Below are 23,027 nucleotides of genomic sequence, written 5' to 3'. Positions count from 1 at the left end.
AGATTAATTTATATTTCAAGTGCATAGAAGCGATGAAATAAAATACTAAATATTAAAGTTTTGAATTTATGTGTATAAAAATGTTGTTTCGAGGGTAAAAACTAACAATGAAATCCCAGTTGAGTTGCTCACAAAGGCAGAGAGACGGAAAAAGTAATCAGAAAAGTTCGCTAACAGCACCCTGTTGGTCAGCGTTTAGGCGCATTAATTAAGTTTTAAATTGCCAAATAAATTGTAGCGCAGAGGCGCTGGACGACCATTGGGTGCAAAAACATGCAGCGCCAGCGAATATTTCACAATTTAACCAACAGGCCCACGAAACTCGTCAGAGAACAAAAGGAGGCTAAACAATAAATACAACTTATCACTATTTAAGCTGATCTTCTCCGGAGCAAAACAAAAATAATACAGAAAATTTTGTCCCCATTTTATTGTGTTCGGTGCATGTAATTCATGTCAGCGTATTCGCGAATTTTCACGGGCTTGTATTTTTTTAATCTCGGGAGATTTTCAATACACTCACACTCGACCAGTCTGTCGTTATTTATGGCGGCGAAAAGCTTTTTATTTTGTCGAGAGAGCGAAAATATCGCGCAGCACGCGAGCCGAAATGTACAGCACGTACCGCACCATATAAATTTGTATATATTTTTTCATTGTGCAATGACAGCTCCCAAATAATATGCGCCGCACAAATCCTCTCCTCCGGTTTGTCGCATTGTAATTACTGTCATCTATCAAAATAACTGGGCGCACGCCGGGATTTTCCGCCGACAAATGCAAAAATGTGGCTCTCGCCGTGAATTCACGGATTGAATTATTTACCACGGCGGCACCCCAGTGCAGTGCAGGCGGAAACAGTGCGCTGCTGTGTACTAGATGCGCACACACCGAAAAAGCAGTAACGAAAAATGAGCTGACGAACCCTTTTTAAAATGCACTGTTAATCAAAAGAGCTTATTGCCATAAGGTGTGCTAACAAGCAACGTGTCAGGATGCTGTGAACATCGTAATCATGGAATCCGAGCATTTTACTACAGCACTTTGAAACAAAAGACACCCTCAAAGAAATAAGATCTCACTGAGGATTTAATTTTTAAAATCAAATTTTGCTACTAATTTTTTTGTGATTGTTGGTACAAGCGAATGGACTGTGTTATTTTCCGAATTTTTTAAAATTCTTTAGGTTTTCAGTTTTGTCAAGTAAATTGTGAGCAAATCATTAAATAATTTTTATTTTTCTCCATTTATCCATCCAAAAAATCCAAAAACTGTCATTTTAAAAGTAAACCTTTATAAATTTCTCTCGGAATTGTTTTTCAAGGCGGTAACAGCTGCTGTAATCGTTGAAACATTAACGGATATTATTGGCCACAACAATGATGAAGTCAAATTTTTTTGACGTGATGAAACAAACCTCGATTTTTTAAAAATTTCCTAAGAGTTGAAAATTCCATTGGTTATATTAATATTTTTTTGAACAATTTTTATACATAGCTGAAATTTACAGTTGACAGTACTCACCATCGAGAAAATAGTACTTTTCTGTTGAAGGTTAGTGCTCAGCCCTTTATTTTTTTATCCAAATTAAAATAGAATTGATGGCAGAACGAATATTTATTTTTCGTTGCTTCATTCAATTGGACAGCATCTGTTGAGCGAGGAAAGCCAAAAGAATTTTCGCCGGCCGCGAAATGCAGTACGAAAGACACGCAAAGATAAATGAGCCGCGGGAGAGGAAAGTGCTAATAAGCTGCTAATTAGGGTGCGTGAAAACACGTGCAAACGATGGGAGTTTCGGCCACATGTGCCTCGGCCCGAGAACGCATATGCAAGCGAGTCTTCTGAAAATTATCCAGCGCACGTCCTCCGCAGCAGGAAGCAGACGGCGATACTTTTTGGCTCGATCTCAGCGCACAGCCTGGATGGAAATTTACGACGGCGATTATTGTGCCAAGAGTGTTTGTGACAAGCAGCAATTTACTAATTATTGGGAAAGTGCCAATGGAATCGGCAAACCGAGGCAAATTGAAACTGCAATCACTGGCGAAATTTATGGGCCGCAAGCAAAGTGGAAAGGCGGTTTTCAAATTAAAATTCTAGCCCGCTCGGCGCTTTTTTCGACGCAGCTGCACAATTTTTGCCGGCGCTAGATGAGAATTAAATGACGCTATTAATTTCATCACTCCGAGGTTATCGCTGGCACGCACAAATTATTCGAGAGGGACCCACAGTCCGCTTTCGGCTGCTCCCCAGAGGGCGGCAGGTTGTTCACAGGACGACCCCGACACGTCTGGACCACGGCCCTTGGGAACTCTTGCCAGCCGGCTCGTTATTCATTTTTTATGTCCAGCCGTAGGGTGCGAGAATGAGTGCGGTCTTAACTGCTGCGAATTTGCGGCAGCGAGGGAGGAAAAACTTTGTGCAAAATCTTGCTGTGATCGACTTACATCTCCTCCATCGAGCACGCTTCTAGCACAAATTATAAAAAATGCATAAAATATTTTAGCATTTTCAGAAAATGCATAGGAATGCAATTTACGAATAATAGCAATTGCAAAAAATTGAATCCACATGCATGTTTGCCAAATATTTTCATCAGATTTGAGTTTCGCCTAAATGAAAGCAAAATTCTTGGCATTTCGAAGCTATTTTTTCGTCCGGGGATGTTTGGGGTGGCATTCAAATTAAAAGCGTGTGCCTCCGCCGTGAAATAAACTAAGGCGGGTGCTCTGCAAAAATCTCATTTAGATTAAAAGGAGGAGGCTGCTGGTTCGCAGAATGAAAAGCAGCAGCCCCTGGGATTCGCCGCGGCGTGCAAGCAAGCAAGCAGGCGGGCGAGCAAGCGAGAGAGCGAACGAGCAACGTAAGCCGAACGCAGCATTTTTCTCGCTCTCTCAGGCAGAATTTCGTCCCGGCTTTATCTGAGTCAATATCGGCTAATCTCCAAAGATCATACAAGCCTCTTTCTAAGCTGCGACTTAGCATATTGGAAGACGGAAAGAGAGCGAGAGAGAAAAGAGCTTTTTTGCCTTTTTATATTCTTTTATCCCGGCAGCCCGTGAGTTCGTTCATAACAAGGTGAGAGCGGGCGGATAAATGAAAAAGCGTACAACAAAGGACTTTATATGCGCTGAAGAAGAAAATCGCGCTCAACTTTAAAATGGTAATTTTTGACTGAAATTAGTTTTATTCATTCTTTCTATATACATCCTGTATAAATAAACAAATTGATTGCATTTATTGATTTTCAAGTTGAATTTTTAGCAAGCATCTCTAACGGGAAGCTATGATCTTAATTTCTCAACAAAAACCATTTAATGAAAACCTGATGGAAATAAGATTTAAAATCTAAATGAAACAAATAGCTGATTAAATTATGCGTGGATGGTTTAATGTGCAAACTATAGAAAATCACAAGACACTTAAAGAATAAATGATCCCTGATTACTTTACAAAACAAAATCCTTTAGAGGGAAAATTATTTCATAAATCTCATTTTCATCATGGTAGTGGAAAAAAGCTAAATAACTAAAAGCGAATTCCTTGTTGCAAGAAAAGGTTGCAACAAAACCTGTGTATTTGTTGAGCGTTCCGCAATTTTTCCGCTCCCTCGACGTTTTTCACTTCACCTTAATGCAAACCAAACACAGAGATTTTTTGGCTAACAATTAGTGCCAAAAATTAATTAATTAATTTCCCTTTTTGTCAACCTGAGAAAATCTGTTGCATATTTTCAGAATTCCAATTAAAAGCCATGTGTTGAAGTTATTGCACTGTATGAAAATATCCAAGTTCTAAAACTCGCAGTTGTTTGCTTTCTCTCCTAAATTTCAAGCGAGTAAATTACAGCAAAAGTTAATTCCCGCCGTTATTTGCTCCAATTTAAATAGTTTCATTTACGAGAGGCGCGTTCGCTGCGGCCCGAGAGTTTTGGCATGCTCCCGAATAAATTCCTCTCTTGCCTCGAATTCGCGACATTCTAGGCGAGGGGGTCAGACGCACACTCACGCAGACTAGAGCACGAGCAACTAACCCTCTGGAGAATTGCCGCAAACAGAAAGAAGGATATGCAGAGCATTATTTTTATCTTGCGGAATATTTACAGCATCCCCCCGAAAGCTTCATGGGCAGATGTTATACGAGCGCCTGGGGGTTGAATTGTGGGTGGAAGGGTGGGTGGGGCAGTCGATTTTACCCCCCGCCGATTCCGCCGCTGCTGCTGCTGCGAGCGTGTGTATGTGTGTGTGTGCAGTGTAAAAAAGGAGCGCGGCGCAGAGAGAAAAGAAAAGTTGCAAGTGTAGCCTTCTGGAATGGGCGATTAAGGGCAAACGAAGGGAGAAGGGCGCAAGGGGGTGAAAATAAGCAGAGGCAGCAGGGAAAATGAGAGGAAGGGTGGCACGGGGGCGGATTTTGGCGGCGACGAGCAGCTCGCTTTCGGATCCAAACTCTATCAAGTGCCGGTAATTTAATGACTCGGAATTTGCATATAAAAATCTGGCAGGAGGGTTCGTCGCGTCGGCCCGTTTTATTGCACGTCAGAAGAGAACGCCGCGTGAGAGCAAGATTATGTTTTGCCAGTGCCGAGGAAGGCGGAAATCCGCTTTCGCAGAAAACGCTGTTTGCTTTTGGTGTGCGGCGCAAACGATTTGGAAGGAAGCGGCGAATTCAGCAAATTCGCTCTTTTCAATATGCACCAGACCGATTCCATCGCGCGATAACTAAGGCTCGAGCGCAATTTATGTGTGCGTGGCTGTGCTCCATGCTGGTTGTCATAAACACAAATTAATTCGCCGAATGGTGCTGGAAATTCGCCAGACTCGCAGTTTTGCCGATTATAATAATATGCGGCGACAGAAGCGGAGAAAGCTGATTAGCGGATATTGCGCATAACGGTGCCGCTTGATGGAAAAATTATGAAAATTTTCTCAAGCCTCAATCAATTGAAAGCAAATTTGCACATTTTTCATGTCTCATTTCAGAATGTAAATCGGTTGAATCAACATTTCTTCAGTAAATTAGCTGCAAACCTATGGCAAAACAGGAAACCAAAAGTGATTTCCTTAACAATCTTTTTGAATCGAAGCAAATATATACAGATAGAGCAGTCAATCAATATCCTCGGCACTTAGTTGCGCCATTCAGAATGAAGAGTCATGAGCGCAGATGAAGCAGGGGAGCAGGCGCCTTTGAAATCTTTCACACGTAAGCGAGTGAGATGGAATTTGACATCCCAGCTATCCACTCGATTCCGCCGATTTCTTCGATGCGTTTCTTCTGAGCTAGGCAGACGCACACCTTGATCAACGAGCATTTATGGACGAAAAATAATAATAATAGACTTTTGGCAATATTTACTTTCTCCACGCTTTAAAGATGACAACTAACTTCTCCAATGGTTTCTTAATTTCAATTGAGCATGTGAGTGTCAAGTTAAGGCTTGGGATATTTAGAGTTTTTTTTTTACAAAAAGACGACTATCTTTAGACGGTTTTAATGCCAATTCTTATGGTATTTTGGACCACTTTTTGTCGGTATTTGGCTCCATTGAAGCGATTTATAGGTCAATTTCTCACAGCCAATTAATGTGACTTTTTATTTTTCTTTAAAAATTTTTGTCTAATTTTTTATTTATCCAAAATCCAATTTGTGTATGCTGGAGGCATCTTCGCATTTCGATTATTTTTAAAGAAATTCACAGTTAGGAATCAAACACTTTTCTTGCATTGTTTCAATTTTTATAACAGTTTTACCATAAAGACACAATTTAAAAATCTCAGACTATTATACCCAAGGACCCATATTACAAAAACGCCAGTGAAATTATGAATACATTGATAACAATTTATTAACTGGCCGACTCCACAAAAATGCAATATTACTCTACTTGTTCAAAGCGTTGGGTCATCTCAGATTTGTTCTTCATCTCACATTTCCTGCTTTATCCAATGATATCTCCAATTATCTTTCCAATGGCAGAAAAAAACTGGCGCTGATCCCTTAAAAGTTCGAAATAAAACCTAATGCACACCGGTATTTTAGGAGATTTATAAAACCCTACCTTTCTTCGGCGTCTGATTGCGGGTTTCCTGAAATTGCAAATTAATCTGAATTAACGATAATTCAAAATATGACTTAAAATGGCACAAATCTAAGCCATTATTGTAAAGAATCAAAACCAGTACATAAGACGAATGACTTGAATAATATAGTTTAGATTCATGCCTGATGCAGGAGCGCATTGAACTGCCAAGACCAATGCAGAAGTCAGCAAGAGAAGGAAATACATTGCTTGTTCCTTGGCCATGTTTTCAGATGTGTACTTAAAGTTTGCGCGATTCGCCATTTATATATATGAGAGAGCTTCCTGCCGAGAAAATACAACTATAGCTTATCTGTTTCATTTTAATTGAAACAATATCCCGTGAATTTAATCGCAAAATGTTTTGCTCACTTGAACTTACAAATGAAAACAAAAATATGCTCCGTTACAGTACATATTATCTTTTGCAATCCTAACTAAATTAACAAAATGTTAATTGCACTCCACTCCCCAAAAGAGATACTGTATGAAATTCAAATATTTAATTACAATATTTCTTGCATTGTAAAACCTTTTAATTGAATGTATTTTATTGTATTTGACTAGAGCAAGAATAAACAAGAATAATAATAATCAATAAGCGCAGTGCATGGGGTTTTACTTAATGACGAGCACTATTCGCTAAACCACCACACACGCCCTGCACGCTCGATTTCCGAAGGTTAAATGCCACCACACGCACTGCTGCCGGCACAGGTACCGCATGCGCATTGCGCTCGTTTGGTACCTGTGCCGCAGGTTGCTTAGGCCGCCAGGCGACCCACAGAAGATTATTGCACTCGAAATGAGGATTTGAGCTACATCCTTAATGCATTTACTAAAGGAAGTAAAATAGGCTATCTTGAATTTGGTCTTAAATTTTTAACGCAAGGTAAAAATGAAAACTTGATATAAAGATAATTTTGTGATTCTATTTGAATGATATATAAAAAAAGAATGTAAATTGAATCCAAAAAAGATAGGGTATTTTAATGGTTTAAAAAAGTAAGACATGTTCTGCGACTTTCAAAATTTATTTGTTAATTTCATTTTCGACATCGATATAAAATGACATTTCCTAATGCTATGTTGCACCAGCCTGCATCCTTCGTTATTATCGTTATTATATAGCCTGACTTCCAACCTTTGACCGCTCCTTGAACTGCTCCTATGACATATGGAATGTATTTCGCGTATTACCAGAATCGTTCATCCCTGTGTTGAAGTATATTATTAACATAACTTTTCAATGTTTCTCATCACAAAACAGACCTCAATTCGTCATTATCCAACGTGTTCAAGAAATATAAACCACCACTCAAATTAAGCTTAAATTGAAAAAGGAGCTAAAATTCATCAAACGAAGCCAATGTTTTAAATCTAAATCCAACATGTGCTTTTCATGAAAATGTATTCAAATAACAAGACTGAGCAACTGTGGGTTTTAGAGTTGTAGAGATAAAATTTTGTTTTAATGTTTTCTTTTGTTATTAAACAAGAATATACTGCACGAGCACGAGGCAGGTAAAAATCATCGCGAAATTCAATAAAAATAACAGTGTTCAAGTTGGGAAATTTCCGGGATATTGAGAGCAATTCAAGATTTACCATCTATTTTACCAATGAAGCAAAAAGAAAGTGTGGTGTCATTCGTCAAATCCGTCACTTGTTCAAATTTATTACAATCAGCAGCCGTAGTTCATAAAATCGTTTTCCATGACCGAAAGATTTTGTTTTACCTATTAGGTCTGCTCGTGAGGTTGGAGAAGAGAATGTGTGAGCTATTATATTATACATTTTTTTTTAATTTCAAATTTCTACCGATAAATAAAGTTAATAAATATTTCAATGAAATCGCTATAAAACAAAAATGTTATCTACTTTTGAATATTTGCAAGCAAATGTGTATTATATTAAAGAAGTAAAAAGTCTTTAAACTTGAGATGAGACAAATCAGACCAATATACCTAAAATGATTTTTGAATTAAATTTCCTGCGCTAGGCAAACAGTGAACTGCAAAAAAATGGGAAACTGCACGTCCCTTCATGGGCAATATTTTATTATTTGTGACTTGAATGCTTCGCGAACATAAAGCAACTATTTACAACACGTTCTCTGAAACATGAGTCGCCGCAAAATAGATAAATTACGATTTGCCAACGGAGATAAATCCAACCGCGACAAGTGCAAAAGCATTTTCAAACGTACTCGCACGCGCAGAAATGTTCAAATAAACAAAGCAGAATTTATAAACTCGTGCGCGTTGGTGTAGGCGTTGACGTGATGGGAAGCAAAGCAAATAAAAATAAATTATCGGAGCACCAGCCAGCCAGTCGATTTGCATTGAGAGATAGAGCGGCGGAATTTTCACCCCTTCCGCGCCCACCACCCCTCACAGAGTATGTGACATGTGTAAAGACAAGTGTTATTGCTGCGTTCGATTCGTGTTTGATGCGTGGACAACAGATGCGAGTCGACGGGGGTCCTTTTTGCTCTCTCGCATGCACATATTGCATTATATTATATATATATTGTGATGATGAATGTTCGCTCGCTGCAGCGGGCAATTCGTTCTCGGGTATGTGATTCTTGCACCCCCGGGACGCCGAGTGCGTTTTTGTGCCTCCGACGCTTTCTCTCCTTGCAGCAATAACTCGGGTAATAAATGTAATGTAATTTGCGCGAGGGAGGCGAGTGCATTCGAATGCACATACAAGCAAATTTATTTTTGATAGTCGCCGCAACTGATTGTTGTGCCTTTCCTATTGACTACAGTACACACTTTAAATTTATTTATCGGCTTTGAAAAATAATAATACAATCGTTTCATTGCGTTTTCATCTGCCACCATCAGTAAAATTTTAACGAGCTGAAAATGGTCTCAAACTGTTCAGATTTGGTTTTTAGATATCAGAAAAGTTTACATTCAAAACCATTTAGAGGAAAAAAAAGCACTCTGTGCCTTTTTGTCGTCTCGGGAGTAAACTTTTCACTGCCCTGTCAGTGTCTCTTGACGTACTTTGATCCGCGCAAAGTGATTTAAAAACCGTCACGTCCCTTGCGCAGAGCCGCGTGTGCCATCTAAGTTTGTTTGAAAAAGCCCTACCGTATTGTAAAATTTCCCTCCTGCGCTGACTTTCCTTGATGGGCTCGGAAAACATTGCACGAGCTGAATTCAAATCAGTGTCAAACTCAGAGCAGTGAATTCACAATTTTTCGCCTCAAAATTGATACTGTCAGAACTTTGCTCTTAATAATTGTCAATTTCTAGCGAAATTAAAAATAAAACAGTAAATTTCCGGGTTTTTTCAGTTTCTGGCAATAGTTAATATGTTTCTTCATCTAGTTCAATTTTTGCTTCGAAAATTTTTTGAAAGTGAAATATGAAATTTGGAATACGAATGTTTTTTCAAGTTGGGTGACATTAAAAAAAGTACTTTTAGGCAAGATTGTGTGTCAAGAGCAATATATCTAAATTTTAAACATATTTTTTTCCAAACAACGTAACGAAAAATAATCGATGATTATGACAATTACCTGCGCCATGTTTATCACTTGATCTGAATTAATTGAAAACCATACTCTAATTAATAATAGTTTCCAAACTTCGTTACAAAAATTTAATGGATTTTCGATTTGAATAATCACTATGTTATGTCAAACAAATAATGACTTAAAACGAGCTAATTAGCTAATTAAATTTGGCAAGAAGCGTTGAAACCAAATGTCAAAAACATGTTCTCTCGATCGCATTTGGCATTTTGAAAATATATATGGTACAAAGGTTGGCGCAGTGCACGTGATTCTTCCGGCCGAACACGGATCGCTCATTGGTGCGAGTGATTTCCATTTGACAGCTCCGAAAACAAAGCGCACGCACGATTACCGTGTACACCACACATAGTTTGAAATTGAAACGCGCCTGCTGCACTTTTGGCCGGCTCATCCACTAGTTTTTGTATGAAGAGTGGCAGTGCATGATCCTTTCACGTTTTGTTCTAATTACGGGGTGCGTATGATCGCGTGGCCGCGCGTCGCTACAACAAGGGGGTGTTTTGCTCCCGGGGTGCGTCCACCTGAGCGTTCCCACGCGCTGTCAGGACTCGCGAGGACCGCGTGTTCTTATTATTTTCCGCCCGACGCGTACACGTGACCCTTCAGCTTCTATATAGGGTTACAAACTCGCATTATTTGATGCACTGCTTCTCATTGGCAGATTACACACTTGACGCGCACCCTCTGATGAAATTTACTCTCCCTGTTTAACTTTATGGTGAAAAGTTTGAAGACTATGATACAAAAGAAAAACAAGGAGGTTGAGTAGAATGAATTTATGATTGTAAAAAATCGAAGAGCTAGGTTTTTAGTCGAGAATGAACGTTGATTAAAATTTTTTTAAGAAAAGAGGTTGCAGAATTGGCTGCTTGATTACTATTTTTCTGCAATCAGAAAGAAAATGAAAACTAAAACTGTTTTATTTTGCTCACAACGTTCAATATCAGCACAAATTTAATGTCGGTTGAAGCAAATAACGGCAGAGAATGCACTCTAGGGAAAAGTCAAAAGTTAAAATTTTCCTGTTTAAATTGAAGGCTAGCGGTATAGGTTTGTGTAACAGGACAGACATTTTTCTGCTCAACAATTTAGTTTCGGCTACTGATTGCAGTATTAATTTATGAACATCCTGTCTTGTTAGAGGAAAAATCGACAATTAATTAAATTTCTAAGAGTATAGCGTATATCATTAATTCAAATTCGTCAAAAATATACATCAATATTTTAATTTGTTCAATGATTGAAAGGTTTGAATTTCCAATTGTATTTATTTTTTAGAAAGCAAATAGTTCAAGATATATAGATTTTTACGTTGTGAAAGATTGGAACGAATATTATGCCACCCGCACTGAAAGCGTGTTTGACGGAACAGTTTCTTTCCCTTTGCAAAAGTCGTATGATTACAAGAGTTCTAAGGCTTGAATGTGTGATTTTTGCAAGGTTTTTTAGTAGTGTTCTGACCTCACTCTAACAGTTTGTTATCCAGTAATATACATGACAGGTTTTAGTAAAAAAATTTGTTAACCAGAAGATTCGCTCTTTCTAACGTGATTTATATGTGTTTTTGACCACTTAACAATTTATCTTTAATTATTGTGAGAGTAAACATCTAGCTTTCTACAAAATATATATTAACCCTTTTATTTTGCGTGTAACAAAAAACAATGGAAAAATCGGAAAAGCAGGAAAATTACGCAAAGCGTGGTTCAATTTAGAATTTTATTGTGAAAACTATAAGATTTGTTTCCGGGACTTTCCTTCTTTGATAATTGTTTTAAATATTTTTAAGAAAAGCTGAGATTAATAATTGCTCCAAAGCCATGCATGGAATGCATGTTAATTATTTTCAACAGAATTCTGTAGCTTCCGCTTGTCTAAAAACGCTGGTCTGCACGGCTCATTGATTGCGCGCACCACACCATTCATTTTGTTCAGTCACGCACGCATTTTCCTCTTTTTTCGCCGCCTTTATCGCCCGCGGTACCATGAAGAATTTATCAATATGAATGCAATTAGCTGGTAATTAGTCTGCTAGAATGGCCAAATGCGTCTCTCAGCTCAGCGTTGACACGGCTTGCAAGACGCGAGCCGCCGAGAGCGAGTGATTAATTAAGACGGATGTTGTTGTTGCGGCTCTCTCGCGACTAATTACTACATCCAGATGTCAACGAGCCGAGTCTAGTCTACGGGCGCTTCGAGATAAAGCGCGACGCGGCCAGCAGCTCGTCATCCCTCGCTCTCTCGCCGCTGATTGAGCCGTTAATTGGAGTCGGGGTGCGCGCGGATTTTATAAGCATTTGATGGATTACCTGCTCTTTCATCATGCGCTTTAACGAGCTCGAGTAATTTACTCTCAAAGGAGAAATTGATTCATTGAGTATGAATTAAATTATAATTATTTAAGTTGTTGATAAAAACTGCCAAATGTTTCAGTTATTGATTGATCACTACCCAGTTAAAAATTTAATGACACTTTCTATCATTTGGCTTCTGGTAATGTCCTTTATAATTAAGTGTTTTTCCCAATAATCAGAAATTTGTTGCCATTATCTATTGCCTATAGCTCTTAGGATTTTAATTAACTTCTATGAAATACAAGGTTATCGTCACACTCAGCTAAGAATAATTCTTCTGACAAGCTAATAACATCACGATGTTAGCCAATTTAAAAATTGAAATTAGTTTAATTAATATTGAGTAGACAAACAACCTAAATTCATTTTAAGGCGTAAAAAGCTGGAAATTTTTCTTTCCTGCTCACTTTACAGACAATTTAATTCCATTCATTTCATGTCAACTCTAAACTCACTTTTATTTTTTTTTTCAAATTTGGGGACACTGGTAAAATATTTTTGGTAAGTTAACTTGTCAATTTAAAAATAAATCTAAAAATAGTATTTGTGGTCTGAAGTTAAAATTAAAAAAAAAAAATGGTATTGCAAAGCAGTATTTCAGTGGGGAATTTTGCACCAAACTTTCTAGTTGTGAAGATTTAAAGTGGTCTTTTTGTCCGTATTTGTTTTAAGGAGCTCTTTGGAGTAGTGGATTAGCTCTCTAGTGCAAACTCCTATCGCTTTTATCATGTGTGTCGCTGTGATTTAAATTGACTTTACTTATTATTAGAGCAATTTTAATCCTTACTTATTTGGTGATAACTATATAATATATTTTTAAATTTTCAAGAAGTGACGCCTTTTACTGACTTGATGTTTTTAAAACAAAATTCTAAATGTTGTGTAGTTCATCTACTGTAGATTTATTGAATTATTCATCTGTTCAGCTCACCATGAATTAAATTTATAACAATTTTGAAATTAGTCTGCCACCTTCTTTTTACCATCCTTTGGACATTGTCGACGTTGGTTGCGATGACTCATGTTGGCGTCACCAACCCGCGGTTCTTTGTGCTTTAGATCACTGTAAAACAAGAAAAATAAAATTCTGGGAGAGATACTTGTTCGCGGAACTCTCACTTGGTAAGCACAATTTTGCTGCTTTTGTTGGTGGTCTTTTCCCCGATGTATTCAAGGAGGTATGCCAGGTGTTTGTTGCCAACATATCCCTCTATTTTCTCGCTAGGGACTACGTTATACTGCTTCTGGAATGGCACATACAAAATGAAGCTAATGCATGTGCTAATTTGTTAAATTTCTTTACCTTCTTCGATTTCTTCACTTTTTGAGCGTTGCTAGAATCCGAATTGCTTCCAGACATGTTCTCATTCTCATCCATTTTGTAATTTGGTGGAAGCTTATTAGCTGGTTTTGACTGTTGGGTGAAAAACGGTAAACAATCAGTCGAAAACATTGCACAATAAACAAACCTGTGTTTTCAAGATGGCTGGCGATTGTTTGCTTATGGGTGGCTTGTCACATAAGACAGAAGTTACAGAGGCTGTTTCCTGCTGAAGACCAAGTTCAAATGTATCAGGATTCTGCATCAAGAATTTAGTTTGCTACTTAAAATCCTGCATAAGCGTACGCAGCAGCAAACAGCAAACGAAACCAATATACAACAGCTAATTAGAGTTAAATTAAAACTAAGTTCGAAAGACCCGTTGGAGGTGCACTATACAATCACCAATATTAGATCAAGCGTGTTTATTTCTCAACAGGATCATCCTGTCATTCAAGATTCAAGCCAAATAGCAGAGAAAAATCAATAATCGCACCTGCAGAGGTGCCATAAAGGTTAATAAAATAGGAATTAATTATTTTTGCAATGGCAGAGACAGAGGGAATTCAATACAACTATAAATGCAAAAACTTCTCAGTGGAAAATCAAAGCGATTAGAATAATAAAAGAAGAAGAACTCACCCGAAGAAGTATTGCTTTGTCGACTTCCTCAGGTTCTGAGACTGAGAAGGAGGCGAAAGTCTTGTAGGAGGGCTCTTGCAAGTTTTCCTTGAGCTTGGCTGAGTTAGACATTATCTGCATTTTCATCTCCAGAGCCTGCGTGTGCGTCTTCTCCTCTCTGGGCTCAAAGGTGGTCTTCTCTGTGCCTGGAGGGGAGGACGCCATACGTCGGTGCTCCTTGGATTCGCGCCGAGAGTGCAGGCCCATGAGGTTCAGCTTTTCCAGGCTGGCCCTTTGAGAGCTCCTGCCGTAGCCCTCCTCAGCGTGGAAGTTGTGGTGCATCTCGTTCACGCTGCATGGCAACGAGCCGCCTTCTCTCTGCTGTGTGCTCACGCTCTCCAGCATCACCTGAATAAATTTGAATCTGATTAGCGATACTTTCCCTTTAGCTTTCCAATTAAAATTACTGAAGAGCAAATGGAGGCACAACTGCCATGTCTCCGGGCTGGTGGGTCACCCATCTTGTTCACGCTGCTTTGTAACAAAGCGCCTCCTCTGTTCCGTGTGTTCACGCTCTTCGACATCACTTTTTGGCGGCTTCTCACTTCTCACAAATGGAGTTGCGCTTTGAGTTGGATGCTGATAAGGTTCAGCTCTTTGCTGCACCCTGTGTCAGTATAGAATTTCAAATCCCAATTGACGAATCCAGTATAAAAGTAGACTTTTCGTCCTAAAGATAAAATGTAAGACTAAAAGTCATGCTAATTGACATCATCTCTGCTTGCATCACTTTATGAAACTCAAACACTTAGTCATTTAAAAAAGAATATTTAAACATGAGTGTATTTTGCCAGGACACCAAGTGTACTAAAAAAATTGGCTGACAAATTTATTGTAAAGCGAAAAATAAAAAAGTGCCTTATGAACAATTCAATGGATTCTCAACGACTGCACTGCAATAAATTGTTGATTGTAAGTTATCCGCACATGACTGTAACAATTATGCTGCCTTGTGCAGCAGAACAAGTACCAGCCTATAATTCTCCCGAGTGGACTGGACTTACGTAGTTTCCATAAATAAAACTTTTCTTTAAAAAAAAGTCAATTATTGCATCTTAACGACATCACAGAAATTAAAATTTTTACATAACTGATTGCTTTCATAAAACATTAGTTTTTAGTAACACATAAATTCTCTGAATCTTGGTCATATTTTGGTGTTTTATTAATTATGTATTTTTTCAGACACTTAAAGTATTTAGTGCGCGTGTTAGGTTTTCTGCTTCTTGCTCGTATTTCCCCCATGCTGTTTGAACTTTCAATCGGCATTTTTTTATGTTTGAGAATAGCAGTCCATGGCAGTGACTCGTCAATTATTAGCATAATAACCACAATATTACATACACACCCTGACAAAATTTCGTTCACGCTGTGTACGATAAACAACGGTTTTGTTAAAAGGCCACCATATAATTGAGTCACCGAATGTATCTAAGTAGACGTAACACCTGAGTCATGACCATACATTTTAAATGGACAAGAATGTTCCTCTTCTTCCAAGCCATTCCAAGCTTCCTACAGATCAAAAAGCGCGGTGGCCGGTCTGATGTCTCTCATCACCTCTCACGATCAGCATCATTGTTCTCATTTACGATTTGAGGGGCGCTTTGAGTTGGATGCTGATAAGGTTCAGCTCTTTGCTGCACCCTGTGTCAGTATAGAATTTCAAATCCCAATTGACGAATCCAGTATAAAAGTAGAAGAGCCATTCTGGACTGGAATGCCGTGCTAGAAAAATACAGTTTAAGAATAGTTTGTAATGTATGAATAATACATAATGCATTATTTATTATATATCATTGTGTATAATACATATACTATGCGCCATAACTTTACTGCCAAAATTGCCAAATAAAATTACAAACATAAGAATAAGTAGATACATACATTATGTACATACATTATTTGACATACTGCGGATAGCCAGACGGATGGCACGATGAAGGGCAAAATAAGTTGATCTGGGCCGATCTCTTGACTGTGTGCAAGACCAGATCAGGGATCAGGACGGAGAGAACATACATATTTGTATAAACAAGAAACAAAATTGCAGTCAAATTCTGGTCATATCTTGCTAGCCACAGCCTGGGCCAGCCAAGATTTTGTTTACGTTGGCGCAGATCTTATAATTTGAGCATTGCGCGAGGAGCTTTGAACTGTTTTGGCGCGACTTACGTGTGATCAGATTACTTCATTCACAGCGTAGGTGTTCCACCTCTCCAGACAATTTTTATCATAATTATGATGCCTTAAATCAATATTAATTTCAATTCTAACAATCTAAAATTGAAAATACTATTCTATATTTTATCTCGAATGCAACAAATCGTCCTGGTAGCGGCAAAATTGAGAAACTTTCAACAACCAAAGGCGAATTTCTTTGTTGCAAGAAAAGGGCAACAATCCATTCGACAATGAAAATTTGGGTTTGTTGAGTGATGTGCAAATTTACCGCGACCAGGACGAAATGTTCTTTTTAATCTTAAATTCATTTGATAAAATTTTAAAATCTCTGGCATATTTTCAAAAATTTGTTTAAATTAATTCATTACGTTTGTAGTTTTTTGTCTGCTTGATTTTTGATTTCATGGAAAAATATTTATATTTTTATGGGTTTTGCATGAGTTTTATTAATATCAATAATCAGTAGTTTCCGAAAAATTATCAGATAAATCCATGAGAAAGAACCAAAGAAGTATTATTGCTAATTGACTTCTTCAAGTTATGAGACCGAGGATGTAGAGGTCCTGTAGGAAAGAGGAGCTCTTGGATGTTTTCAGGGAACTTGGCTAATTCAGTCTCTATATAGGAACTCAATCAGAGCAACACGTCGGCTTCGAATGATGGTCACTTCAAGGATTCTCTCGACAAGGTCTACTGGTGTAATTTCCATCTCCAGATGCGTCTCCTCCTCTCTGGGGTCAAAGGTAGTCATCTCTTTGGCCAGGAGGGCAGACACAGTGCGTTGGTGCTCCTTGGACTCGCGTCGAGAGTGCAAGCCGATGAGGTTCAGCTCTTCCTTAGCGAGCTCTGGCGTGGGAGTTGTGATGCTTCTCGTTCACCACCTTCTGTTTAATCCGTCTCTTGCGGTTGATAACGGTTCGAAACTCGTCCTCATCAGGGAGAGGATTGGAATCAGAGTGAAATTGCGAGTCTTCGCTCTTGACACTCTGCTCATCCAACAATCTGTCACTCAGGTGAGAAGAGACAACCCTGGCAGCAGCTTCTACGCACGCGGGGGTGGCGGTAGCTCGCGGAGGGGGCGAGGGGAGAACAGGGGCGCAGTCTATCAGCGACGCGTTGACGCTGAAACCAAACGTCAGTGCCTCCACGCTACAACTGCACAGAGTTTTATCAACAAACATCACAGGTGGCTGATTTTGTAGCGGCGTCATCGACTTGGCCTTTACAGAGGCGGGGACCATTTTGGGTGGCCGCTTGGCGTCACTGTTAGGAACCTTGAGAGGCGGCAGCGACGATGGCACCAAGGTCGGCTGCTCTTCTAGCGCCTCGCGGCTGCCGATAAGCAACCTTGACATGGACAGCGGCAGGTGTTGGCTGCCTGGCAACGAATGCACGCTGTTACAGTCGTCGCGGCTGTCAACACCAGACTGACCCGACAACGGCTCACTCGTCAACTTGAGCTTGCACCGCCCTCTGGCGTGAAGGTGGTGTGGCAAGTGGTGCTTCTCCACATTCTGTTTCCTCTGTCTCTGCTTGCGGTTGATAACGATTTGAAACCCCAAACTGTCCTCATTGGAGAGAGTATTGGAATCAGAGTAAATCAGGTTGCCTTGAGTGTCTTCGCTCTTGACACTTGCGTTATCATAATGCTTAACCAACGACCTGTAGTACTCCTCCTCGTCCTCCTGCGAATTTTTCACTATAGAAAAACTTGTAACAGCAAACTTGATTCAATCAACCTTTGAAGTTCTGTCCTCTCCTCTTAAGGACGTGCAATATGGCGGGATAGTGATGTCTTCGAGCTTTGACTTAGACACTTCTTCAAGACTATTCGCTCTCTTTATTTTATTCTGGCCTCCTTCGCCAGCACCCTTTCTTCCCACTTTGGCACTCTGTTTCTGCTGCTCCCTTTTGCCATCTTCCGAGTAGCGCTGGTTGCGTCTGCTTACGTTTATATCACCAACCCGCGGTTCTTTGTTCTTCAGATCACTGTAAAACAAGATAAATACAATTCTGGGAAAGTTACTTGTTCGCGAACTCTCACTTGGCAAGCACAATTTTGCTGCTTTTGTTGGTGGTCTTCTCCCCGATGTATTCAAGGATGTACGCCAGGAGTTTGTTGCCAACATATCCCTCTATTTTCTCGCTAGGGACTACATTATACTGCTTCTGGAATCGCATAATACAATCAAAATTAAGCTAATTCATGTGCTAATTTATTAAATTTCATTACCTTCTTCGATTTCTTCACCTTTCGAGCGTTGCTAGAATCCGAATTGCTTCCAGGCATGTTCTCATTCTCATCCATTTTGTAATTTGGAGGAAGCTTAGTAGCTGGTTTTGACTGTTGGGTGAAAAAACGGTAAACAATCAGTCAAAAACATTGCACAATAAACAAACCTGTGTTTTCAAGATGGCTGGCGATTGTGTGCTTATGGGTGGCTTTTCACATAAGACAGAAGTTACAGAGGCTGTTTCCTGCTGCAGACCAAGTTCAAAAGTATCAGGACTCTGCATCAATAATTGAGATTGCTGTTTAAAATCCTGAATAAGAGCACGCAGCAGCAAGCAGCAAATGAAACCAAAAAAATAAAACAGCTAATTAGAATTACAATAAAATCCAAGCTATGACTTGTAGAGGAAGAATAAACAACAATATAAAAGGCCCTCTGAAGATGCACTACTTCACCAATTTTGAATTAGGCGTGTGAATTTCTCCTGAAATCATTCATGCCAAGTTGCAAAATATAATCAATAAGTGCACCTGCAGAGGGCCATAATATGGGTTAAATAAATAAGCATTACTCTTTACAAAGGCAAAAGGTGAGCTGATATCGACCGAAAGCAGAACAAATAATCTAGAGAGCTTTAACAAGCGGCTGTTGTCGCTGAACGCCCTTTTCCTCCTGTAAGAACCCCATATTAAATGAATACCTCTAGTAAATCGCTCATCATTTTTCTACCTGAAAGCTAAAAACTGATTGTTTGAACTCTAATTGTGGTAAATTATCAAATTATGATCAAGAGACACCATCAGCTGACACACGAAATGTGTCGACCAATCAGCATTAAAATTTTCCAAAGCATATGTTATTGTCCATTTAAATAAAAATACTGTTTTTCTCATACTTTGGTTTTAACTAAATTTAGGCGTGTTTATGTGTCGATAGACTAACTCTTGAGCTGAAAGTAGAGACCAAAAAATTGGTTTCATCTCTTTGGTAGAGGAATGGTGAGCAATTTATCAGCGGCACCTAACAAAAGGTTCTTAATGGAGAAAAATGTGTTTTGTGACTTCAGCCACTCTGTCGCTCTCGCTAAAACTCTCTAAAATAATCAGAGATTCAAAAACCTCTAAAATGGAAATTAAAATGGTATACATAATAAAAGAGGAAGAAAAAATCACCCGAAGAAGTATTGCTTTGTCGACTTCCTCAGGTTCCGAGACCGAGAAGGAGGCGAAAGTCTTGTAGGAAGAGGAGGGCTCTGGCAAGTTGTCCTTGAGCTTGGCCGCGTTGGACACCATCTGCATTTCCATCTCCAGAGCCTGCGTGTGCGCCTTTTCCTCTCTAGGCTCAAAGGTGGTCATCTCTGTGCCCGGAGGAGAGGATGCCATACGTCGGTGCTCCTTGGACTCGCGCCGAGAGTGCAGGCCCATGAGGTTCAGCTCTTCCAGGCTGGCCCTTTGAGAGCTCTTGCCGTAGCCCTCCTCAGCGTGGAAGTTGTGGGGCATCTCGTTCACGCTGCATGGCATGATTGGGTTCCTAAGGACACAAAACTGAATGGTGATTACATAATTACAATGCACAAATATACGAAATCTGTTGACAATACTAATTATTGTGACCGCTCCCTCCCATTTTTTTCCGCAATCAGCTTTCTCAACCAATAACAAATACTTTTCAAACGCGTTCAATGTTCCCACATGGTTGATAAATCTCGACACTCAAGTCCAAGTCAGCCAGAAAAAATATAAACAAACTGGGTGGGTCTCACTGATCAGCTTGCAAACCTTAATTGCATAGCAGATTTTCCAAGAAATTTCAGAGCATTACAATTCATTAATTGAAGAAAAGAAGCGCTCTCGCAGCCGGCAAAAAAATAATTGCAAACGCAAACACTTAAAGCGGCGGCAAATTACTGATTGTGAGCTGCTTATGAACAAGGAAAAAGGGGATGGAACAAAATACGATACAATACAAAAATATCCCACATAATGATACCTATAAAAATATCATTTTTGTAAATCAATGCAACTAACACACAAATCAGTAGAATCGTGCAGGTATAGGTAGGCACAGCGTGGTCAGTCTACAGCCAGCAGCGTGCACGTGCTCATACACATAAGCGTCCTGATAGCGTCTAGTGCTGTAGTGCTAATTGTAAGTTAGTGTCGGAGCCGTCAGAGGGCGAATTCGAATTCAAATTCTTGGCAACAACAACAACAAACACGAATGTGAAGTTAGCCGCTCGCGTGAGGATAGCCGATTTTTCAGCAATGCTGCCAACCAAAAATTTCAAACGCAGAAAGTGGTGGTTCGACTCAGGGGGTTGTGATTAAGTTAATTATATATAAATAAAAAATGCGTCTCTTATTGTTAGTGAACAAATTAAAATTTGAGCAAAATAAAGGGTTAAATTAAAGGGCTAAAAGAAAAAGACTAGACATGATACGAGATACGAAAGATACGCGGTGCATCAAATATTTCTTTTTCAATTAAAAAATAATAATAATAATAATTCTCGGCCACAGCAAAAAGGACTAAAATTTTTGAGTGGTTTTATAATTAGTGTCGGATAATTCCTCTATGAACAAAATTAAAAAAACATAATCTTGCGAGTTTTAGGGTTATTTGTTCTCTCAAATCTCGGGTTCTAACCATCAGAATTACAAAAACCACCTCGCTGACGTTAGCAGACAAGCAGACTCGTCTCAACCTCCATTAACCAGCTGAAGTATTGAGGAATTGTTTACCCCCATCCCTTTTCAATCCCATTGCTACTATTTTTATAATATTACATTTTTTATCATGCTTCCTCTGTCGGCTTAAAAATATTTTATCCTAAAAACCTCTTCTAAATTAACCACCAACACTCTCTGCGTTTAAAATTTTAGGTTGGCAGCATTGCAGAGAAAGAGGCTATCTTCTCGCGAGCGGCTAGCTTCACACAACAACAAATGGCTCTCTGCGCATGCTGTATCATGCTGTATGCGCAATAGAGGCCTGTGTGGTTTGCTTTTTCGCAAACCACAACCAACCAAACCTAAAAAAATTTAACCAATCCAAACCAAACCCACTTAGTCTAACTTTGAAACTGTCCAAACCAAACCACACGGCAGTGTTTTAAAACCATAACCAACCGTGGTTTAATCCAATAATTGGTTTATGGATTAACCATAATGAATTGGTTGGTTTTCATTATATATATAAAAACATCTATACATATAAAAACATCTATATATATATATATATATTCGAAGCCTCAAATAAATAAAATATGTTTTTAAATTTGAAATTTAGAAAATATGCCTAAAAGTTTTCCTATAAAAAATGCGAACTTATAATTAGAAGAAAATTGCATAGTGATGGAAATTTTATATTTAAGAAGGTTTTTTATCTTAAAAAATGAAAAAGAAATTTTCTTTTTTCGTAATTTTTGCAACTCCAAATCTTGGGTTCTAACCATCAGAATTTCCAAAAAAAACTTCCATTGATCTCCCCTGACCAACTGAAAAGTTAAAGGGTGCTTTGCTTACCCTCTACTCGTTAAAAGACAGAGATTTATAATAATGGATTACTGTATTAATTTACTAGTTGTATATAATATAAACCTTCAGTGTCGAATCCGCCAACAGATGGGCGCCACCGTATACTCTCGTAATAAATTTAATTTTAAGGCACTTGCGCTGAGATTTCCAACTCAATCCTGCCACTGTCCATTCTTAAGTTGATATAATTTCTTTTGAAGTGCTGAAAACCAAAATCGGTTAAGCCAACCGTCGTAGAATTGTGGAAGACAATTTTTTGAAATATAAAATCTTTTGCAACGTTTCAAAGGCGAATGGCAGGACTGATTTTGGTGTTCAGTACGTCAAAAGAAAACTTATTAAATGATGAATTTACAGTGGCAGGATTCAGTCAGAAATCGCAGTGGCCTTAAAATTAAATTTACTACAAAAGTGTACGGTGGTGCCATCTGTTGACGGCTTTGAACACAAAGGGTTTATGCATTCGGTGAATTACTATTTAGTTGGAAAATATTTTCCTGTTAAAAGAAGGGACAGGGTACGTGCAACAGCGTGATAATTTGGAATGAATTTCGGATAACTTCAAGTATTTATAAGCCCAGAGGAAGCATAATAAAATTGTAGCAATCGCGTTGAAATGGGATGGGGTATTAAGCACCCCCTAAACACTTTGGCTCGTTAGTGCAAGTCGAGATGAGTCTAAAGGGGGTTAGTTGTTGAAATTCTGATTGTTAGAACTCGAGAATTAGTGGTGCAAAAAAAGCCTGAAAGTCGATATTTTTTAATTGAATTTCAAAATAAAAAAAAATCCAAAAACGGATTTTTGTCTATTTGTGGTAGAATATATTTTCCGGCGGGTTGTAGGTGCAACTGTGCTGTTGCTTTATTATTGGCATAAATTTTGCGGTTTGCGGTTTACAGAGGTAAAACCGAAACCAACCAAACCAAACCATCTCTTTGATTTTAAAACCAAAACCACGGCGCCATCTTGTTTTTAGGGAATTATATAACCAAACCGTGGTTTGGTTTGGTTTGGTTTGGTTAAAACCGCTTCTCCGAAAACCAAACTGACCTCTAAATTGCGCAACTATCAGAGAACT

At 38.8% G+C, this 23,027-nt stretch overlaps 2 protein-coding genes and 1 long non-coding RNA gene across 11 annotated transcripts; all 3 read right to left on the bottom strand.

The window, feature by feature from the left end:
- Positions 1–5,823: 5,823 nt before the first annotated feature.
- Positions 5,824–6,469, bottom strand: LOC135947056 (uncharacterized). The gene is made up of 3 exons (XR_010575579.1): positions 6,226–6,469; positions 6,062–6,089; positions 5,824–5,999 (listed from the first exon to the last, which is right to left on the bottom strand). It is a non-coding gene; the product is annotated as an uncharacterized LOC135947056 (long non-coding RNA).
- A 6,401-nt stretch (positions 6,470–12,870) lies between these two features.
- Positions 12,871–16,109, bottom strand: LOC135946331 (uncharacterized). 7 transcript variants are annotated; one of them, XM_065494530.1, is made up of 8 exons: positions 15,895–16,109; positions 15,460–15,722; positions 14,402–14,664; positions 13,956–14,342; positions 13,462–13,542; positions 13,296–13,406; positions 13,112–13,236; positions 12,871–13,055 (listed from the first exon to the last, which is right to left on the bottom strand). In XM_065494530.1, the coding sequence occupies exons 3-8, from the start codon at positions 14,516–14,518 to the stop codon at positions 12,953–12,955; spliced, it is 924 nt and encodes a 307-aa protein (XP_065350602.1). In that variant the 5' UTR covers positions 14,519–14,664; positions 15,460–15,722; positions 15,895–16,109; the 3' UTR covers positions 12,871–12,952. The 7 variants fall into 7 exon arrangements, with proteins under 7 accessions (XP_065350602.1, XP_065350603.1, XP_065350598.1 ...); XM_065494531.1 differs by having other exon boundaries at positions 13,462–13,539; XM_065494526.1 differs by having other exon boundaries at positions 13,462–13,572; positions 15,882–16,108.
- Positions 16,110–16,594: 485 nt separating this feature from the next.
- LOC135946330 (uncharacterized) lies at positions 16,595–20,548 on the bottom strand. Of its 3 annotated transcripts, XM_065494524.1 has the most exons (8): positions 20,440–20,548; positions 19,585–19,942; positions 18,579–18,722; positions 18,412–18,522; positions 18,223–18,347; positions 17,918–18,167; positions 17,611–17,863; positions 16,595–17,556 (listed from the first exon to the last, which is right to left on the bottom strand). In XM_065494524.1, the coding sequence occupies exons 2-8, from the start codon at positions 19,930–19,932 to the stop codon at positions 17,015–17,017; spliced, it is 1,773 nt and encodes a 590-aa protein (XP_065350596.1). In that variant the 5' UTR covers positions 19,933–19,942; positions 20,440–20,548; the 3' UTR covers positions 16,595–17,014. The 3 variants fall into 3 exon arrangements, with proteins under 3 accessions (XP_065350596.1, XP_065350594.1, XP_065350595.1); XM_065494522.1 differs by having other exon boundaries at positions 16,595–17,863; XM_065494523.1 differs by having other exon boundaries at positions 16,595–17,863; positions 18,579–18,689.
- Between the last annotated feature and the right edge of the window lie 2,479 nt (positions 20,549–23,027).

Source organism: Cloeon dipterum, chromosome X, assembly GCF_949628265.1.
Source record: "Cloeon dipterum chromosome X, ieCloDipt1.1, whole genome shotgun sequence".
NCBI lineage: Eukaryota > Metazoa > Arthropoda > Insecta > Ephemeroptera > Baetidae > Cloeon > Cloeon dipterum.
Note: the sequence above shows the minus strand (reverse complement) of the source record. Positions and strands in the feature narration are given on the sequence as shown.

What these genes read in the sequence shown, in the direction of transcription:
- LOC135946331 (XM_065494526.1), bottom strand. Translation starts at nt 14,518, where the DNA reads ATGTCGAAGAGCGTGAACACACGGAACAGAGGAGGCGCTTTGTTACAA. An exon ending in GTGCCTCCATTTGCTCTTCA is followed by an intron (nt 14,343 to 14,401) that starts GTAATTTTAATT and finishes AAATTTATTCAG; the next exon opens with GTGATGCTGGAGAGCGTGAG. An exon ending in CAGCCATCTTGAAAACACAG is followed by an intron (nt 13,407 to 13,461) that starts GTTTGTTTATTG and finishes TTCACCCAACAG; the next exon opens with TCAAAACCAGCTAATAAGCT.
- LOC135946330 (XM_065494522.1), bottom strand. Translation starts at nt 19,932, where the DNA reads ATGCCATGCAGCGTGAACGAGATGCCCCACAACTTCCACGCTGAGGAG. An exon ending in ACAAAGCAATACTTCTTCGG is followed by an intron (nt 18,723 to 19,584) that starts GTGATTTTTTCT and finishes GCTCTTATTCAG; the next exon opens with GATTTTAAACAGCAATCTCA. An exon ending in CAGCCATCTTGAAAACACAG is followed by an intron (nt 18,523 to 18,578) that starts GTTTGTTTATTG and finishes TTCACCCAACAG; the next exon opens with TCAAAACCAGCTACTAAGCT.